Genomic DNA, 21,308 nt, shown 5'->3' with positions numbered 1-21,308 from the left:
GGTTAGTACGTTTGTCGATATATAAATCAGATCATTATTTTCCACCCCAGTTTAGTGTTGCACTAGCGGTGCAACTGGTTGGATTAAAGCGAACGCAAAACAAAGCGATTAAAGACGGTCTTCGGGCTGTAGTGGATCTTCAGCGCTTCAAGAACTGTATCCGGACGGAGTTCTACTTAGAATATCTAGTAACCACCAGTGAATCAAAAGAGTGAAAATGATCGTCAGGTTGATGGGAATAGTGACAGTGGTGAGTGTTATAGATTATTTCACATTCAATGGACTGTCGATGAACTGTGATGGTGATTTTATTAAAAATTTGACATACACATGATGGAGAGATTATCCTGGAAATAGTGAAAACGTGAACGCCTGTGGCGAAGGAACCGTGTACAAACATTGGCTCGTAGCAGCAATAGCTAAGAAGGGCTTTGAAATCACATTGTTTATAGACTTTCAAAACCGTTTGTGAATATATCTGTTGGGGAAGTGGAACGTAGTGGAACAAAATATCATTTCATTTTGCAAAATGGTCCTCAATCGATGTATGTTTAACCCCTGTAACCGTTTTCATTTGCATTGGAAGTTTGATGTTTACACCGTTTAAAAGTCTAATTGTTCAGTTCACAGTAGGACCTTTCAAAATGGTCAAAACCGTTTTCTCGCTTTTCGCGATGTTTTAGCGTTTAGAAGTCTTTGGAGAAATTTCTTGAAATGTTATTTTGCATCTTCTGAAAAATGCATACACATTTTATTAAGGTAGTATTACACTTAGAAAAACTAACTTTTTGTAATCACATGTTTATATCTTAGGCAAAGTTGTAGAACTATAAATTTTATGAAACTTTGCATATGACATTAAGTTCCTTTGTCATGAATTTAGCGAGATTTAAATGGATTTTTGTCAGGACTAGCTTAAAATCTGTTTTTTTTTTGTACATTCGTGCATCATAAATCTTAACTAATAGATTCGATATGTTCTACAAAGTTTTCAATATCATCAAAATACATTACTTTCTGAAGACAGCAATATTGAAAATCGCTGCATTTGCTTTGTAAAGTGGTTTTAAAACAAAATTTCACCGATGTTGCAATTTAAACTTCTCTGGAAATGGCAGTTTCTGGCAACCAAAATTTACGCTGTTTGATCAATCGTGATATGATGTAATAATGTTCCAAATATCACTGTCGCGTCTGCTCGGTTATTTCAATAGTCTTTTCGGTCGTTTTGGTTATAATTTTATTTAATTATGGTACTTTTATTAGTTTTAATATCTTTTTTTTTTAATGTAAGCTATTATTTAAATTGCAGAATAAGCAATAGACTGATGCAAAATTTGAAATTTTCGCTCCACAGTGTTCAAACGGCTTCAAATCGGGTCCTGATTAGCCTCTGAAAGTTTAAACTCATTTGATAAGAAACTGACTTGGCACAAACCAGTTGAAGTTTTTATGGAAATTACTATGGGAAAACAAAACTTTTTGTTCATTGTATTCTAGCCTTTTTACATATTGTACTGTTAACAAATTCCATTACTATTCTTATGGGAATTTTTATCAGCTACAACTTTGCAGAAAATCGTTTTTCAGCCAAACGTCAAATTAAATAGTTATGAATTGTTTAAGAGATTAATAATCTTATGGCAAGATTAAGCAACTAAATTGTGGGCAACACTGTACTCTGTGTGACATAGTAGCCATGATTTGTGACATAGTAGTCATCATTTGTATCCTCTATTCTACGCGCCATAAACACCAATGTTGCCTGCTGAATAGTTGATTGAGCATAATCATATGACATCAGTGACTTGAATCATTAATAACTTTTGTTCCTTACATTTGATCGAAAAATGGTCTTGAACAAAGTTGTAGCTGAGTAAATTTTCAACAAGCTAAGCTATTATTTTCTAAAGTAGAGTGAACTGGTGAATTTTGAGATAGATATGAACCGAAATTATGGTTTCTTCATAGTAATTCCCATATAAACTTCAAATGGTTTGTGCCAAGTCAGTTTCTCACTAAGTGAGTTCAAATTTTGGGAGGCTAATCAGGGCCCAATTTGGAACCGTTTGAGCACTGTGGAGCGGAAATTTCAAATTTTGCATCAGTCTAATAAGCAACCTTCTGTATCTTTATTTTTTATCGTTATATGTCACAAAACAAGTCAGTAATAATATTCTAAAATGATTCTTGTGTTTTGAATAACATTATGCCAAAATTCTACTAGTCTTAGAGTTACCTCTATGGTTCAACCATAGCGGTAACTCTAAGACCAGAAGGTCCCGAAGAAACGTGCTCCACTTTTTGGCTCAGTTCTGGTACTCTCTTCGGTCCCAAGCTAATTGATGCATCCCCTCAAAACATAGGAAAATCCACCAGCCCTTCATTTTATCTGTCAAACTTTCATAGTGAATTAAAACAAACATGGTGTAGTACTAGAATTTCGACTAGAACGGCACCGGGCTGTTGTTGACACCGTAAATTAGCGCTGCAATCGGAATTGCAATTCTCCTTACCCATACAATTGGCTCTCGGTCCGGATCTTATGGCCACAGACAAACAGACGTACCTCTTTGAAAAAGTTTTTCTTGAAAATTTAGTATCTACGCACTTTTGAAACAATTTCTAGGCCCTTATTGTTAAGATCAATCAAGCGCTTTGGAATTACGAGTACTGCATATAAATGGTTTGAAAGCTATTTGTCTGACAGAACTCAACGGACCGTTTTTAATGATTCTGTTTCCAATCCCGTGGGGAATAACTTTGGAGTGCCCCAGGGAGGTGTATTAGGGCCCCTGTTATCTATTATGTATATTAATGACTTGTGACGTGTTTTACGATTTTGCGACATTAATCTTTTTGCAGATGATACTGTGTTATTCATTGCAGCTAAGGATTTAGATGATGCCGTTTTACACTTGAATGAAAATTTGCGTTCTCTAAGTAGATGGTTGAAGTATAAGAAGTTGAAATTGAATACAAGTAAAACTAAATTTATGATAATTTCGCGGAATCGAGTAAATGAGAACGTCTCTGTTGTAATTGATGATGAGACTTTTGATCGCGTTCGGGAGATTAAATATCTTGGCGTGATTATTGATGACAAACTTAAGTTCAACTCTCACATTGACAATGTTATCAAGAAAATTGGAATTCCATGTCGACTGAAAAACGATTTAACTATTGCCAGTAAAATACAGCTATACAAATCAATCATCTCTCCTCCCTATACTTTTGCCCTTCCATTTTATATCTTGCATTGGCACAAATATCGAGATTACAGCATGGTAAAATGATGCGTTTGATTTTGAGATGTAATAGATTCACTTCCTCAACTTTTATGCTAGACGCCTTGGTTGTCTGTGAAGCAAAGAATTGTATATTTGGCTATGGTGTTTATTTTTAAAGTATTTAACGGTTTGCTGCCTCGATATTTGTGTGAACGAATTGAAAGAGGAAGTGACTTTCATAGATATAATACTAGAAACGTGGATGAAATAAGAACACCACATTTCTTGACTTGTGCTTCACAAAATTCGTTATATTATAAAGGAATAAATGTTTTCAATTCGATGCCTAGACATATCAAACGTTCAGCAACACTTACAGAATTTAAAAGATACTGCATTTCACACGTTAAAACTGTCTTTTGAACAGTTCGCCAGTGATTTTTTTTTTTTATGAAATGACAAATTATGTATCTTGACGAAGTTATCTCTAACGGATTATTTTATATGGATAGCTGTCATAACGAGTTTTTAATAATTATTGTAGCACTGCAAAAACTATTTCTGTTCGCCACGATGGTGATGATGGATTTTTAATTTTTCATTTAATAGTAGATTAATTAAAAAAAAAGTAGTCTACAAAGGTTTGAGCCTCGTACGCGTATTACGGATATAGAGGCCATTTGATAAAAAAAATGCAATATTGAAGCTTATTTGGAAGATACCTTGAATTAGTAGTAAATTTTCTGGCAAACGTTGGGGGTTCGTGAGCATTCCTGACATTGCTGAAAATTATGATAGCATCAGATTGCGGGGTTACTAGTGTAATAGGATGCTTTGTTGATTGTTCATTAACTCTTGATTGCTTGTAATACTTATGAATATTTTAGGTGGACAAAAAGGCGAACTAAGAGGTGGACGCCTGAGCTTTTCCACATTTATATCGCTGTGAAGCAACTGTGAACTCCAGAGGAAATTTATATCTGCAACTGTAACCAGTTCGATTTTGTTTGCAAACCTGGTTAAATTGTCATATTTAATTATCTTAAAGATAAATCGTCCAGCTCAAACCTTTGTAGGGGTTAGAGGTGGGACCATCATCATCATCATCATATATATCGGGGAAATATTCTAGTTTTAGATTTTTAAGGTTATGGGTAGTTTTTGTTTTATTTAAAAAAATATTTACAATAGTTTTAACCCCACGTAATCTTAAATAAGTTTAATACTCATCAGGAACTATGCTCAAACATAACAAACATAACGTGAACAAATTCCTGATCAATTGAAAGCTAATGCATCTAAATCGGTCACGAACTGATGAAATGGGAGTAAAATCTATTTTTGCTTAAAAGCTTAGCTACGCATGTGTTAAAAAAGAGGAGCATGGTGATTAGTATATGAAACATAAACAGTTATTATGTTGAAGGGGTTGGAGGTTGAGAATTTTAACCCTTTCTACCGCTGCATGGATAATCGTTAATGCAAATCTTTAAACAAATAAACGACCATATACACTCAAATATTCCCTATCCTACATTCCCTACGTGAACTTATGAATACCAAATCTAGGTATAAAAAAAGAATAACTGATATTTTACAAAATATTTCGGTAGCTGAATAATATCAAAACAAGGTTTGATACTACAAGCATATCAAAATAAGAATTCATACCATATTAAGATATTCGTACGTTATCGGTTAGTTATCGGTTTTTGCTCGGGTATCGACAGCCACTGACTTGCCTTAATCCGTTTTCTTTTTATATAAGTTCTACCTCATTTTACTAAATACCCGAGTAAAATAAATCAGAAATTGTTAGATTATTGATTATTGTTATTTTTCTGTTATGTTTGTGATGACCATCATTAATTTACCATCCTAAATAAACAGAAAATATTATGAACTAATCTGGCTTAACAAATAATCAATCATTGTTATCAGAAAGATAAAATCGCACTTTAGGGGGATTAATTCACATTGTTATGACTTTCGATGTCAAAATAAGAATCAGCATCTCAAAATTTACGAAATATGCGATTTTCTGCCAGATTCAAAAACATTTTAGGTTTTGTCCGACATTTATATGGAGGCTCGCCGGCCTCGCCGTCCGAAGCAGAAATGAGCAGAGGCACGATAGCCGCGCTGTTTTATAACTTTTCAGGTTCAAGCAGAACGATGTACAACCAATGGTACTCGATTATGATGACTGGGTGTTAGGGCAGGATCGTGGTTTTCCGGCGGGGTATTTCGGGTTCACACACGGACACTAGTCACTCAAAAAGTAGGCACTCAAGATCACCAAAACTTTATTTAATTGGAAACAAACGATCTTTATTTCTTGGCTATTGGAACTTTATCTAATCAACTTGCATACAATATTGGCAGTGCAGTACTAGAACTGCCAGCACTACCTGCCTTTATCGGGCAACAATCAGTTTGAGAACTGTCACTGGGTTTTGGAAAAAACCTTTATTTCATGAAAACTGTGATAAAATTATCATTTGTACATTTGAGGATATTCTGTGAAAATTTTAGCCTTTTTGATGGAGGTAGTCTGATATATCTGGATATTTTTTAAAGATAATTAGATAAATTGAACTATTTTAGAAATCACTAACCTTTGCCACTGCTAAATAAAATATTTTTTAAACCAAAGCGATCCTCAATTTTCACTAGTTGTTTCACAAGTATACGAGGATATTCTGTGAACGTTTCAGCCTATTTGATGGAGGTATTCTGCAGGAACTTCGGCAGAATTTCTCTCAACTTCGGCAAAACTTATTTAAACTTCGGCAGAACTTCTCTGAACTTCGGCAGTACTTCTCCTCACTTCGGCAGGCCTTCCCTGAGCTTCGGCAGGAGTTCACTGAACTTCGGCAGGCCTTCCCTGGACTTCGGAAGGACTTTTCTGAACTTTATCTGAACTTCCCTGAACTTCGTCAGAATTTCCCTGAGGTTCGGCATGCCTTTCCTGAACTTTGGCAGGAGTTCTCTGAATTTTATCAAGACTTCCCTGATTTCCAACAATTGAAATGGCGGGACTTCACTGAACTTCGGCAGACATTGCTTGAACTTCGGCAAGACTTCCCTGAACTTCAACAGGAATTCCCTCAACTTCAGCAGGACTTCCCTGAACTACGGTAGGACTTCCCTGAAATTCAGCACAACGTTCACGAAGCTCGGCAAACCTTTTCTGAACATTAATAGGACTTGCCTGAACTTTGGCAGAACTTCCCTGAACTTTGGCAGAACATCTGTGAACTTCGGCATGGCTTCCCTTAAGTTCAACTGGACTTCCCTGATTTCCAAGAATTGAAATGGCAGAACTTCCCTGAACTTCGGCAGGCCTTCCATGAACTTCATCAGAACTTCCCAGAGGTTCGGCAGGCCTTCCCTGAACTTCGACAGGAGTTTCCTGAACTCTAGGGGCACGCAATAACATTTAACTCCGACGCAGGCAACTTTTGTAATTGAAATAATTCCATTAACTACTGTTTTAATTACATTAATTGCACAGTGTAGAACATTAACAACTTTTTAAGTCCATTAATTACAGTCGACTTTTCATAATTAAAGTTCATTAATTACATTTTCAATACTTCTAATTACATTAAGTACGGATAGTTCATTTTAATTACCGTCAGTACTACTTCAAAACGCATTAATTACTTTAAGTACTTTTGATTGCATTTTAACTTCAACGCACTGGTTCTTTGTATTGCGTGCCCCTCGCCTGAACTTCATCAGGAGTTCCCTGAACTTCATCAGGGCTTCTCTGATTTCCAAGGATTAAAATGAAAGGACTTCCTTGAACTTTGACAGGTTTTCCCTGAACTTCAGCAGGCCTTCTTTGAACTTCAAAAGACTTCCCTGAACTACGGCAGGACTTCCCTGAACTTCGGCAGGACTTTCACGAAGTTCGGCAGGCCTTCCCTGAACATTGGCAGGACTTCCCTGAAGTTCGGCAAAACTTCCCTGAACTTCGGCAGAACTTCTCTGAACTTCAGCAGTACTTCCCTGAACTTGGAATCTTGGAATTGAAGCTGTCATTTCAGTAGTAGAATTATTATAATTATATAATTATATTGTATTTACGAATATGGTCAAAGTTTCAATACTTCCCATTTTGCTAATTTGCAATGCTTGTTGGTATAGGTGCATTTTTAATTTGGGTGTGGTTCGAAGGGGTGTGGACTCAGTAGCAACGGAAAAGCATTAACTTTCACCTTAAATGAATCGAACATTTTCTGGGTCGAAAGGTCGGTGAGTAACGAAGCCTAAATGTAATGTATCTCCTTTGCGATCATCGCTGATCAACCAATGGCTTATGTGATGTTCGAGAACTTCTAGCGATTGGATCTGGTAACAACTTTTCAGAAATGAAGTTTAATGATTATTGTTGACATGCTAAATAATGTTTCGAAAATGACCAATTTCCCATACATTTTTGTATGGCGTCCTTATATTTATTTCAGAAGTAGAAAATCACATTTCCATTTATTTCTCCTACGTCCATGATGCAATTGGTTCTTTCTTAGGCTCATGTTATAGCATTATAAAATGGCTTCCAAACACACATGATATAGAATTCCTCTGATGCTTAGATTTGGAAGGAGCCATGGTTTGTATGCAAGCTGTCAATTGCTGTAATTATTTACATCGGTTCACCAACAGATTACGCGCCATTGTCAGGAGCGACAGGCCCCATTTTTTATCATCGAATTCAGATTTCACATAAATGAAAAATTGATGGGGATCGAACTATTTGATGGGAACACTCTGCTGTGAAATTTTGACATTTGACATTTTGCCGCAAATAAATATTGGAAACAAAACTTCTGAAAATCATGCTTTCGATGTAATTGTGTAGGGGAATTTACGTATTCTCGGCAACCTAAGCAGCGACCTTCTTTCTATAGCCTTTTTCTCTAAGGAACGCACACATATGCAGTATTGGTTTGTTTACAATCTTTTGCTGCCAGCTGCTCTAACAATTTCAGTCGAAAGAATTGTCAAAAACTGTTTTGAAACGCTTTTACAAAGCTCCAATCTTCTCTAGTGAGAGCGAGTATTGTCGGCAACCAGTTTTTCTTCGGCAGCCGTTCCATTTGAACTGCATGTAAATCTGCTGTTCTATTATCGGCAACTCGAAATCAGCTACAATTTGTAGTGCGTGTGTTGCATTTTAAGAAAACCTTGCTAGATTGCTTTTTCTCAGTGGTAAAAATATAGTCAAAGTGAAGCTGAAAGCATAAAGAATCGTTTGCATGCATTCAGCGAAGTGTTTTCGTTAGAAAATCCAGTGAAAATAGTGTTTCAATTTGTGTTGCCGAAAATAGTCTGTCATGCCGAAGCCGTCATTTTCCCTACGTCATTTTGGGCTGTGTTCCATTTGGTAAATTTTCACTTACATTTGACACTTCGAAAATAAATTATAATTTTCGAAAATCCCTCTGTTGTTGATCATCCGATTTTCGAGGTGGTGTTTGTCAAAATTGATTCCTGGTCAAAAATAAGTCTGGTACAATAGCAGGTTTATTTAAAAAAAACATCTGTCAAATGTAAGTGAAAATTCATCAAATGGAACGGAGCCTTAAAAAGATATTTATTCCATCTTTGTGCAGTCTAAGACTTCTAATATTGACGCTCTGGGGTATGTCACAACTTCGTTGTGGGGCATACTATCCTTTTAGTATGGTCATTTTGTTGTAGAAGCAAATTATATGACAGATAGAGCATATTGCACCACGTATTTGAAGAACCTAGAATGTTGGGTTTTGTCGAAATATGTTTCCTATCTTCTATGCTAGCTACCAACGAAGGAAAAAAATGATAACAAGTTACTTCGCAACCAACCAAAAGTTCCGCACTCACTTTCAAGTTCCATAAATTTCGAATAAAGAACCTTGAACTTGACAGAACCTTCAAGTTTCATAAAGTTCAAATAAAGCTTCGACAGAACTTTCAAGTTTCATAAAGTTCCGACAAAACTTTCTTCTCAAGCAACCAAAAGTTCCGCATTCCACGATAAAACTCACTTTCATGTTCCATAAAGCGCATATAAAGTTCCAACCAGTGTTGGAAAAATATCAAAAAATCAAATCTCATCACTGTCCAAGATCACACTTGATTTTCGTAGACAAAAATCAACAAGCAAACATCTTACAAGCTGTGATATCGCTGCTCGGAATGTCAAGCTAACAAAACTCACCAACTGCAAATCTCATCTAACTATGGTGATATTAAGTTTAATGATTTTTGCATTTTGCCGAATGAAACTGAAACTTCCATAACGGCTGGCAGCAGTCCCTTCGTGTCTGCCATCGGTGAAGATTAAAAAGAGATAGCAAACTATACTTTCTCTTTCTAAAAAAACGATGTGGGACGGTCGAGTCAGCTCTCAACTTGATTTTTGCGCGTTGTGAATAGTCTCGCAATATCAAAGGAGCTTGTAAAATCAATATCAAGCATGATATTTTGTTCCAAAATCACGCGTGATATTGAGAGCGTATGAGAGCAGAAAAATATTATTTGATTGCTGATTTTGCCAACACTGATTCCAACAGAACTTTCTAGCTACTTTAGAAGCTATAGCAAGCACACGAGGATCTTCAGGCTCCAAAAGTTCCGTTGCGTACTCTTAGCAGCTTGAAGTTTAAATAAAGTTCCCAAAAAACATTTCCAAGCACATTCTTAGGAACTTCAGGCAACGCTGAAAACATGACCAGAATAAAGTTCCAAATAAGTTTCTAGCGGAGCAATTTCCTGGATTTGAAGCCGTGTATTTAACATGCGATCTACACACGCTAACCACTGCGCCACAAGTGTATTGTGTTTCGCATTCAAGTCAGTCAGCTGGCACTGAAAACTCCAACAGTAGGCGGGACAACAGCTCACTTTAATATTTCTCAGATGGCGTAGCGGTTCGTACTGGGGCTCTCACGCAGAAGGACTGGGCTTAATTCTTCAAACAGTTCTAATACTACTACTAATGCTGATAAATCAATACACAATCACTCCTGGCTTAAGAAATGACTTGCATAAAGACCTAACTTTAGAATTAACTTTCATAAAACTTCGAACTAACTACAAAATTGGTGTAAAGCACAAAAACCTACTCTACTCATTTTTCAATCTGCTTAGAATGCTGTTCAGTTATGGTTATAATGACTTAAAAGTGAGGGGCTGCTTAAAATTCTATAAGGCCACCTACAACCAAGCTGCTACCACAATAGATCAATGGTCGCAGCGGTTCAAATCCCAACAAAGAAAGAAAATAGCTGCTTAAGCCTCAAATACCCTTTAATCAGAACTTTTGGTTACTTGTGTCCTAACTTTCAAAGCAACGGATCAACGGCATTGAAGTGAAAACGGCACAAATATAACAGTTTTTCCCTAAGGGGGCGTATTATACCTGCTGACCCTAGTAACGATTTTGCCATTTCATTCCACCATTTCAGTTCACATCCTTCGCTCCAACGTTCCTGGAAGCCCGTCCAGAGCCTCCGGTCGGTGGTGGAGGTCCTGGCGGTCCCTATCCCCCATCCAGACCGGAGCCTCCGAGTGGAGGCTACAGCTATGGACCACCGCCGCTACCGCCATCCATCTCCGTCAACAGCTACGCCTCAGCGACTTCAGAGTACGGCCCACCAACGCAAGCGCCCATCATCCACAAACACGTTTACGTGCACGTTGCTCCACCAGAGCAAGATATCCCTGCCACCCGGTAAGTACGAAAACCACATATGTATAGCATAGGTAATCTTGTTGCCAAATGCATGGTAAAACAGTTGTCGGTATTATGTAAAAACGTAAATCCGATGACCTCCGCGTTCGAGAGGGTCACACTGACTATGACTTGACCTTCTTCGAACCGAAGCATCATTAATAGCAGCATCGCCCAAAGGCTCCTCCTGATGGGTGGTTACCGCATAAAGCATCCATGCACCCCGCAAAAGTCGTCTACTCATCTGCGACGACCACCGATCTACGGTTGATCAATGGAGACGACAACGGTGGCTTTTGTTGTCGCCACGATTGGCACATCTGGCGAGCTTTGAATGGAACGTGCTTACGCGCGAAATTCTCAATCAAACGTGGTCGCTAATGAAGGTGGCTTTTTCCTACATTTGGTTGGCATGTTTTATATCGCTTCGATTAGTTGCGTTTGGGGCGTAAGAGGTTAAGAGGAACTAAAAGAGTGATATAAAGGGAGGGCTTGATGGATGTTGAGTTTGCTTTGTGTTTGACATATAGCTACTCCAATTTCTTCACAATATTAAGAACATGTTACACAACACCCATTTGATGCCATGTTCCGATACCTGCTCGTTTTACACAATGCACTTAACTAGAACCAGAGCGTTAAAATTCGAACGGTTCCATCTTATCTAACTAAGCAAACGGCACCAGCCATCAGATCTTCCGAAATTCCAAATCCTCACTTAATTATGCTGACTCAAGAAAGAAGTTCCAACTCTTATTAATCATTTCTGCTTCTGTTCCCAAGCCACGAGGGCAACCAGTTTCTTCCTCGGCACAACATACCTCCAATCTTCATCTCTCTTGCTGGGTGGATTGCACCTCTCAAGACCGCTGACTGGTGGCAATACGGCAGACAGATGATCTGGTCCAAATCTGTCGAAATTGAATGTGCATATAAATTCTTCGGGTCGGTTTAATGCTACACCACCTCACCGACCTATACTGATTAGCATACAAATTAGACCTTGCCGAGCGCGTGCCTACCAACCAACCAACCAACCAACCAACCAATGGCATCAACATGTTGTTTTTTTAACCAACCGAACTAAATAGGAACATTTGTTTAGACGAGAATGTTTGCATAAGTACGCAAATGAGCGAGTGCATGATCTTCTTTTGATAGATTTCCCACGTGGAAGACGCGATGAGCCGATTCGCGTGCAAATAAATTACAAATTGCAATCCATGCTGGATGCTGCTGCTGCTGCGGATAATTCCAGCAGTGAAAAACAGAAAATGGCTGAATGTTGAAACGTAAAAAAAAAGTATAAATCAACAGGTTGTAAAAGAATTGAATTGCTTAATTGAGTGTGCATAGGCTGCGCCTTTCAACTGGTAAAACTAAGAGTGAAGATGGTTGTTGGGCGGCGCGGCACTGCTGAACAAAACGTGGACAAATTCAACCAATTAGCGATGCGCTCGAATGTAATTCGTGGAAATGGTGCGATCAAAATTGACGCCGAAACCGAACCCGACTGTCACTTGCATCGAAGGGGAACCAAAAAACAATGCTATATGCGGTAGACGGTACCAGCACAGTCATTTGCATATATGTAATTTGGCTGTTGTAGTCACTTGAAGTTATCCGAGCTCATCGATGTGTGAGGATGAGGATTGCTCATTACTTTTTTACTACCCGTAGCAACAAAGTAGCATCGGTGGGATGGTTTACGGGTATGTTAACCGATAAAAGTGTGGCCAAGTCCAATGTCTTCTGAGAAGTACACGTCTCGGTGATAATTACTGCATGTGTTATTGCACGTTGGCCATAATATCAAAAATGGGCAAAGTTTTTGGAACACGTTCACCTGACTGACACCATGCTGCAGCAGTTTCAAATGTAATTTATTTTACTTTTTTTATAGGAGTAGAAATATGTAGCTGCTCCTGATTTAAACAACAGCTTGAATAATTTCCTATACCTCAAACCGTTGTAGCGGTAAGAGGTGGGACCAGGTTTGACATGTTTTTTTCTGGTTCTGGAATATGCATATTTTTCCCAAATTTTCTAAGGCTCATTCCAAGGGAGTTGGAAAAAATCCTTTGAGAAAATCACTAAGTGATCAATCGAAAAAATCAATGCGACGATGAGACTGCTAGTTTTCTTTTTCTGTTGAAGTCTAACAGCTTCACCGTATTCTAGAGGCTCAGTCGGAGTCTACAAAGATATTTTCAATCGCTTGTCTCTCTTAGAGTACCCCTCAGTAGAGGTTTCATGACGTAGGGAAAATGGCTCTAATGTTGGCCTATGGATCTAAGATTGGGCCCATCGCTAAAAATTTGTTATTTCTAGAGTAACATTTGAAATGGTCCTAAGTCCAAAACGGAAACAAACCAGAAAATGAATTTAAAAAAATTCCGCCACTATTCAATTCATATTTAAGACAATTGAAGTATTTTATGCACTTATATTGTTCACATTGTTCAGTATACAACATCTAAAATATTTGAAAACCTTTCAAAAATATATGAAAATCGATAATATTTTAATTTCATAAATTAATAAGCCTTTTTTGTGAATCTTTCAATGGATAGGCCCTTTTTGTTAAGCCGTTGTGCTTGTCATCAGAAATGGTACGCCCTTTGCTAAGCCTTTTCGCAACGTCAAATACATTCAAAACAAATCATCGACCCTGCCTCAAGCAGTAGGGCCTAGCTTTGGTTTGAAAATTTTCAATCATCGGCCCTTCTACGTCACTAGGCCTATCAATGAAATGAAATAAATAAATAGTTGGCCGTTTTAGTGTGTGGGCCTATTATTGAATTGAAAAATTTCGTTGATCGGCCGTTTCGAAAATCAAGTTATTTTTAATGATTTTTTCTCGATTATGCGGAATTTTCCTACAGGATTAGTAGCTATCAAGCGGTGCTAAATAATGGTATTAAAACCCGATTTGTTTTTCAGTTTGACCAAGGCCCAATACCATTCGATAGGGCGGAGTTCTGGGCTGTTGGGAGGGTTATGGTCTTTGGGTACCACAACCATGTTGTTCGCATCGTACCACTCGATTGCCTTTTTCCCATAGTGGCAGCTCGCCAAGTCCGGCCAGAACAGCACAGGTCTATTATGTTGCTTTAGGAATGGTAGCACCCGTTTTTCCAGGCACTCCTGGACGTAGATCTCTTGATTGATGGTTCCCGTAGTAATGAAAATGCCGCTTTTTAGACCACACGTGCATAAATATGGCCTGCCAGACGAGATATTTTTTTTCGGGAACTTCGATAATTTAATTGTTTTGAAAATTTCAGCTACCTTCCCTTTTTCTGATGCGATATAAAACTCCTGTCCTGGAAGCTACTTGAAATCCACCTTCGCATAAGTTGCGTCGTCCATGACGACACAAGCGAACTATGTGAGCAGATTCGTATACAGCTTTCGGGATCGCTGCTTTTCCGACGTGTTTTGTTTGTAATCTCGGTTTGCCACCTTCACCTTCTTAAACGTCGACAACCCGGCTCGTTTCTTGACCCGCTGCACAGTAGTATGGAAGACATTGAGCTTGTCAGCGACGTCCCGGATGGAGAGGTTTGGATTCCGCTTATATTTCACTGCCACCTTCTTCGTCGTCGCTGCCACGTCCGGATTACGATTGCCGTCGCTTCCAGGCTTCCTGGCGGTTATAAGGCGGAAAATATTCCTTGTAAATTTTAGGAGAATACATAGAAGGTGGGAGAGCACAGAGTATGGGGTGGGGGTATGCTTAATGAAGGATTACAATTAAATCTTAAATTTATGCCCCCTCCAATCTCGGGTAAGCCGCGAGCATTAAGCCTTACTCCTACTAGACATAGAAATATGTAAGTGATTTTTTTTACAAACAATGAACCATTAATTATCGGCTCCGTAAAGCTAACCTAATCGAGCCTTTCAAATAAAAGAACTAGATAAGAAAAAAAAAACCCAGAAGAACTTCAAAACCAATCGGAAAAGAATTCTACGAGAGCTTGCCAAACATAGTTTGAGGAGAAATCTGAGGAGAACTGTCAATTAATTCTTAGGAAACTTTCAATGTGAGAATTACAAGGGAAGGAGTGAATTTCAAACGGGATTCTGAAATAAATTCAATGAAAATTCTGAGAATTATTCCAGAAAAACAGAGTAGAATGTCAAGGTAATTCCAGTCAAAGCGAAATCTGAGACGAATTTCAGAAATTTATGGAATATCTTGTAAAATGCCATGGGAACTTTGGGAGAATACCAAGTGAACGCTGAGAAAAAATGCGAGTAAATTTACTGAAAAAAAAAATCTCCTGGACTGTTCTGAGGGCTTCAGAATTGCTTAAAATTTCTCAAAAATTTCCTAAAATTTCTCAAAATTTTCTGTTTGTTTTTATCAAGCTTAATAGCCTCTGATTGTCCTCAACATGTCGTTGTATGAAGATCCAAAAACGGATTGGGTGGATTGATTCGCATATACACATCTGCGGAACAGTAAAGAATCTCCTGCCAGCAACATGATCGCACAATTAGTCAAAAAGACAAGCCCCCAAGCAGGAAGATGCCCCAATGAGTGGAAAGAAGAGCACGCCCTTTATCCACGAAACGATATCAACAGGGAATTGGCAATCCCACTCTCCCCGTCCAAATCACCTGATGGAACTGCCCTAAGGTTCACTATCCTTTCCTTCTTTCTAGAAACTTCTCTATCGTTTTTGCAGTTATCGCAAAGCTTGTTGTACTGCCATTAATATCAGACTTATAGCGAATTCGTTTATTATCGGGGTTGGAACCAGTTCCAACCCGTGCGAACCCGAACTTTTTGCCAGTGTGAAACTCGACCCGTGCCAGGTTTTAAAAACAAACGATCAAACTGACGTTTGCTAGAAAACAAGCAGACCCAATCTTGATACCCGATCCAGGTTGGAACTGAATAATAAACGAATTCGCTATTAGAGTGGTCATTTTATACGATAGATGAGGAGATGAAAATATAGAGTTGATAGTTCCGTTAGGGTATGGCCGTGTGAACATTGTATAAGTACGCAAGCCAATCGAGTACCGATCATTAAAAAACTGATCAGTAATAGTTGATTTATTGAGATAAAAATAAGATTTTCATCTTTTCCCTGGGGATATTCATATGGATAGTAATATCAACCGCTGGCAACTAACGATTTTAAATTGGCTCACTACTTGACTAGCCTATTGGTCCCAAGTAAATCTATAAGCGTACCCCATTCTAGTCGAAATTCTATGTTTGTTTTGATTTGCTATGAAAGTTTGACAGATAAAATGAAGGGTTCATGAATTTTCCTATATTTCGAGGGGTGCATCGATTAGCTTGGGACCGAAGATAGTACCGGAGCTGAGCCAAAAACTTGAGCAGGCTTCTTTGGGACCTTCTAGTCTTAGAGTTACCTCTATGGTAATATCAAAGCCGAACCATCTGATATCATGCCTACTACCAATATCAGTGTCGGAAGCGAAATTCAGTGCTAGACCAATATCTTACGGTCAATTGACATTGTTGACAGCACGCAGCACTGATCGTAACTACGCTTTTGGGCAAACTGATGGAGGTATGCAGAACAGAACAGCTCACTCTTTAACACTTGCATCACAGTGCTGAATGCTAGAAAGAGTAGTCATCCTAACACACACACTCAGAAATAATTACTTTTACGTGAGTCGTAGTCCAAATTGGACGTAAATCATGGAACGTAAACAAACGTTTCATGTAAAATTAAGTGTTCTCAAACCGAAACATAAGCAACTCGACGCAGAGAACGCTTGGTTGAATTGATTTTCTCGTTTCTTTCAACTGATTCTTATGTCAAAAGGGCCGCTCACATGTGTTGGTCTCAGGGAACCGAAATGTACATGACTTTTTCGTAGTGTGCATATATTCATCACATTGATGTGAGCTACGACGAAATTCTTGATTTTTGCACCCGTGAGAACATTCTTATTAACACTGGTATTGGAATGTGATGTTTTGACGTAGGATTACGTCTTTCGGCAACATATTGGGGGTGCAATAAAAAAAAAAAACCAAAATCGACTGCGTTACGAAAAGTGGTCAGGTTTTGACAACTTATAACTCTGTGAATAGCGGATGTATTTTAATTCTTAGAAAACCAATCGATTCGAAATTTTTCTATCAATCTACTCAAATGATCACTTTATCAATTTTCAATAGGTCACTATTGGAAATTACACAAATGTCCAACTGTTGCAGTAGTGATCAAAATTATCACCGATGACCTGCAAAAAGCGTGGCGTTGTACATTTTTCTCCAGTACACAACGAAAGGCTCCAAGCAAGCAGCCCTCAAGAGCCCTCGATTCACCGAAGGAAGAAGAAACCGCACCGCTACTGATCGGATTCACTAGCTCTTCGTTAGTCACTGTGAACCAACTATGCCAAGCGCGTCACCCTCGTTCCAAACAACATTCAGCTCACCAGCCTCATCCGCTCAGCACTACTCAACCATCACGGAAAAAAAATTCTTTTCAGGACCACCATAAATTATTTTTTTTTTTTTTCCTTTATTTAACGTCGGTCTCTGTTCCGCAATCTAGTGCCAATCACCGACGGACATCGATTGCCATCCATTGATGGCAATCGAATGTGCAGTAAGGCAGCTTCCACACCTGCGTAGGATATCGCACCCATTCAACACACATGGGCCGGGACCAACGGCTTTACTTCCCTTCCGAAGGAAGACGTGACCAGAGATTTTTATGCCTCAGAAAAATCCCACCGACCTCGACTGGGATTGAACCCAGACCCATTAGGGTGTAAGAAAGCAATCACGCTTACCTCTACACCACCGGCGCCGGCTCACCATAAATTATTGTTGTTTAAGAGTTGATTTTCATTGAAAGTTCGCTCACCTTGCTGCCAGCCACATCACTCCCAAAGCTCTTTGATACCAGCAATCAAAGGTTTGTGGTCAAATGCGTAACAGCGAGAAGTGGTTCATACAAACTCTCGCAATGACCGAATACCACATGACCTTGTCAATTAACCAGAAACACTTTGAATTAATGTAAGGTTTTCTCCAGGACGCTAGAAAAAAGCAAGACGCGATTGGAAAATTTTAGCAAGAAATTCCGCCAATCAATTTTCGCTTTTTTTATTATCTATTGCAAAAACCAAAAATTCCGTGCACGATAATGTGAAATTTTGATATCAGAAAAACAAGGCATTTCCGTGATGAGACAAAATGGTTTCCCTAGCACAGTCACCGAATATCGATACCGAGCACGTAATCCTACGTCAAATCTACGGTCGTGTCTTGGATCCAACCTCTTACTTTTTTTTAAGTATTATCGTTCTTTCAAACATGAGCAGATCTTTCAAGCTATACTACTTTCATGATTTTTGGCATCATGAATAAAATGCACCATCATATTGTTTGAAGGAAAAGTTGTAGACAAATTTTTCTGACCAAATACATAACAAATATTTTAAATGAAAAAAAAATTTCATTGATCATCTACGTCAAGTCCTTCTTAACCTCCCTAGCGCGTTGAGGTATTTTTTGAAACCCGGCGTAAACTTAAAACAAGTATTACGTTTGTAACAAAATATGTTAGAGACCTGAAATTTCCTGAAATTTACTAACTTTCGGAAACGAACATTTTGCTGCAAAAAGAAGCTTTCAGCGACCTCTAGGAGTGGCACTACAACAAAAATGACACATTGTGCATAAGTGGGTCTCAAAGACCCAGACTGCAACTCGCTCCCAAAAATCAATGTTTGAACCAATTCTTGATCTATCGCCTCGAATGAAAGATGAAGGTTCCTAGAATAGCACCCTGACCAGATTTTTTTTTTAATTTGGCCGTTTAGTTCCGAAAGAGCACATAACGACACTTCCAAAACTTCATTTACTGGTACCATCCGACGGCCTAAAGTTTATGATTCTTCATCCGATATTCTAGACATCATACCATGGATCTACAGGTGGATCTGGCCACATCCGGATCCCAAAAAGAAAACTTCCAAAACCTCATGTACTGGTACCGAAAGACAACTCAAAATTTATGACTTTTCATCCAGAAGTAAATAGACATGATGCCATGAATAAACAGGCCACATCTGGATACTGACATGATGCTTATTTGCTTCTGGATGAAAAATCATCAAATCCGGAGAACTTTGAGATTTGCGCGTAATTGCTTTTGTAAACAAACACGTCAATCGCCGATTGCTCGCGAATAAAAGTTTAATCTTGCAAACAAACTATACCAAAGGATAGAGGAGTCAGTCTTCTACCTGTGTGTGTTGTTAGTTTTCGAGATTGAGCTTTAATTCACGAGAAATCGGTGGTTGACATGTTTGTTTAAAAAAGCAATTACGCCCTAATCTCGAAGTTCTCCGGAAATTTGAGCCGTCGGACGGTAGCAGTACATGGGGTTATGGAAGTGTCCTTTTTAGGCCCTTCCGGAACCAGTTAAGGGTATCCAGATGTGGAAAGATCCACCTGTTGGTCCATGAGGTGATGCCTATTTACGTCTGGATGCAAAATCATAAATTTTGAGCCGGCGGACGATACCAGTACATGAAGTTTTGGAAGTGTCCTTTTTGGGGCCTTGCCGGAACCATTTACAGATGTGGTTAGAATTTTGAGCCATCGACCGGTACATGAGGTTTTGTACCTCCGTAAATTTTCCCTGTGGTTCACAGCCTCAATAAAAAAAAACCATAAACGAACGATAACCCAAATGATTGAGCTTTTCCACAAATGGTTTGGATGATACCCCGAACACGTCATTAAGCAAATTAACCATAACATTTTTATGGTTAATGTAAGCGGCCCTGTAAGCGACATTATGGTCCTGGTTATGGTTTATGGTTAATGTAAGCTGACACATGTATGCGGCCCTTTTGACATAAGAATCACCTGAAAAAATCATTAAAATCTATTCAATCAAACGTTCTCTTCGTCGATTTGCTTATTTTTCGGTTTGAAAACACTTAATTTTACATGAAATGTTTGTTTACGTTTCATGATTTACGTCCAACATGGATTACGTCTCGGATAAAAGTAGTTATTTCTAAGTGTGTACCTTTTCCTTCGAAAAACTACAAGGGACAGCCCTATGTGGTTGTACGCAATGGTGACGAAGGACTACGTGGTCTTATATAATACATTCGTGCAATTTTCAATAGTGACATTTTGAAAAATGATAAAGCCTTAAATTTAACAGATGTGTTGAAATATTTCTGATCGATTGGTGATAAAATTATTGAAATTGGTCCAGGGGCAGCTGAGTTATTAACGTTCAAAATCTTTCATAATTTTGTTACATGTTCCATTTTCGGCTTGCATAAAATGTACAGATGTAGTCCTAAGTCAAAAATCCGTTTTGACAAAAACGCAAATGGGACCGACTTACGATGAGCGGCAGCGTGACTTTACTCCAAAATAATCACTCATTCTGAGCTATTTTGTGCAATTCATCGGGTTCATCACTTGATCGCGCATACAAGTCACCCACCGTTCGCTGACTATTGTACTGCAGATCGCTCTTTTGTGTGAGCGATGCAATAATATTTCCAATCTTCAGTGAACCACCCATTTAAGATATTCCTACTACCTTAACAACAATCTAACTATATACCAACATTCCAGCAAACCATTCACCGTCCCACCTCCCCAGAAGCACTACAAGATCGTCTTCATCAAGGCGCCATCGCCGCCGTCGCAAGCCCCACCGGTGATTCCCCTCCTGCCGCAGAACGAAGAAAAGACCCTCGTATACGTTCTAGTCAAAAAGCAGGACGAACAACCGGAAATTGTCATCCCGACGCCTGCGCCAACGCCCCCATCCAAGCCGGAAGTCTACTTCATCCGCTACAAAACGCAGGTGATTTCGCACAACAATCCCACCACCATTGCTGCTGGCGAGTCACTCAACGTAAAATTCTTAATTTTCTCCCTCTTTTCCATCTACGTACTGCTGTCGGTCCCGAAACAACTACAGAAACAGGAAGGGAACCCCGGAGGTCCATATCCGGAGAGCGGTTCTCCCGCAGGAAACGCCCCGTCTATCAGCGGAGACTATGGAGCGCCTCCGAGTCAAACTCCCAGCAACAGCTATGGTGTACCACTATAGGTCGGTCCTGTCCGAGTATATCTTCCATAAATTTCTCAAGCTGTTCAGTTCAGCAGCGACGACGACAGTCTGATTGATATATATATTTTTGTTTATTATTAGGATTTTAGTACGTAACCGTTTTCTAGTGTGCAATCGTTTTTAGTACGTTAGGTTTTGTTAACTGTAATAAAACGAGACTCAGTTACTTTGTTTATAAAATCTCTCTTTTATTTTCGTTTCCTACATATATCGATATGGTACTTA

At 38.8% G+C, this 21,308-nt stretch overlaps 1 protein-coding gene across 1 annotated transcript; it reads left to right on the top strand.

Annotated features, from left to right (window-relative positions):
- Positions 1-114: 114 nt before the first annotated feature.
- On the top strand, positions 115-21,200 carry LOC135711468 (uncharacterized). Its single transcript, XM_065234321.1, has 4 exons — positions 115-250; positions 10,691-10,956; positions 20,579-20,813; positions 20,931-21,200. The coding sequence occupies exons 1-4, from the start codon at positions 218-220 to the stop codon at positions 21,060-21,062; spliced, it is 666 nt and encodes a 221-aa protein (XP_065090393.1). The 5' UTR covers positions 115-217; the 3' UTR covers positions 21,063-21,200.
- The last annotated feature ends 108 nt before the right edge of the window (positions 21,201-21,308 follow it).

The sequence above is a fragment of the Ochlerotatus camptorhynchus genome, unplaced genomic scaffold (genome assembly GCF_037179485.1).
Source record: "Ochlerotatus camptorhynchus isolate MF236.1 unplaced genomic scaffold, CSIRO-AGI_Acam_v1.1 ptg000433l, whole genome shotgun sequence".
NCBI classification, from domain to species: Eukaryota; Metazoa; Arthropoda; class Insecta; order Diptera; family Culicidae; genus Ochlerotatus; species Ochlerotatus camptorhynchus.
This window is presented reverse-complemented; position numbering and strand designations above follow the sequence as displayed.

What these genes read in the sequence shown, in the direction of transcription:
- LOC135711468 (XM_065234321.1), top strand. Translation starts at nt 218, where the DNA reads ATGATCGTCAGGTTGATGGGAATAGTGACAGTG. An exon ending in TGATGGGAATAGTGACAGTG is followed by an intron (nt 251 to 10,690) that starts GTGAGTGTTATA and finishes CCACCATTTCAG; the next exon opens with TTCACATCCTTCGCTCCAAC. An exon ending in CAAGATATCCCTGCCACCCG is followed by an intron (nt 10,957 to 20,578) that starts GTAAGTACGAAA and finishes CCAACATTCCAG; the next exon opens with CAAACCATTCACCGTCCCAC.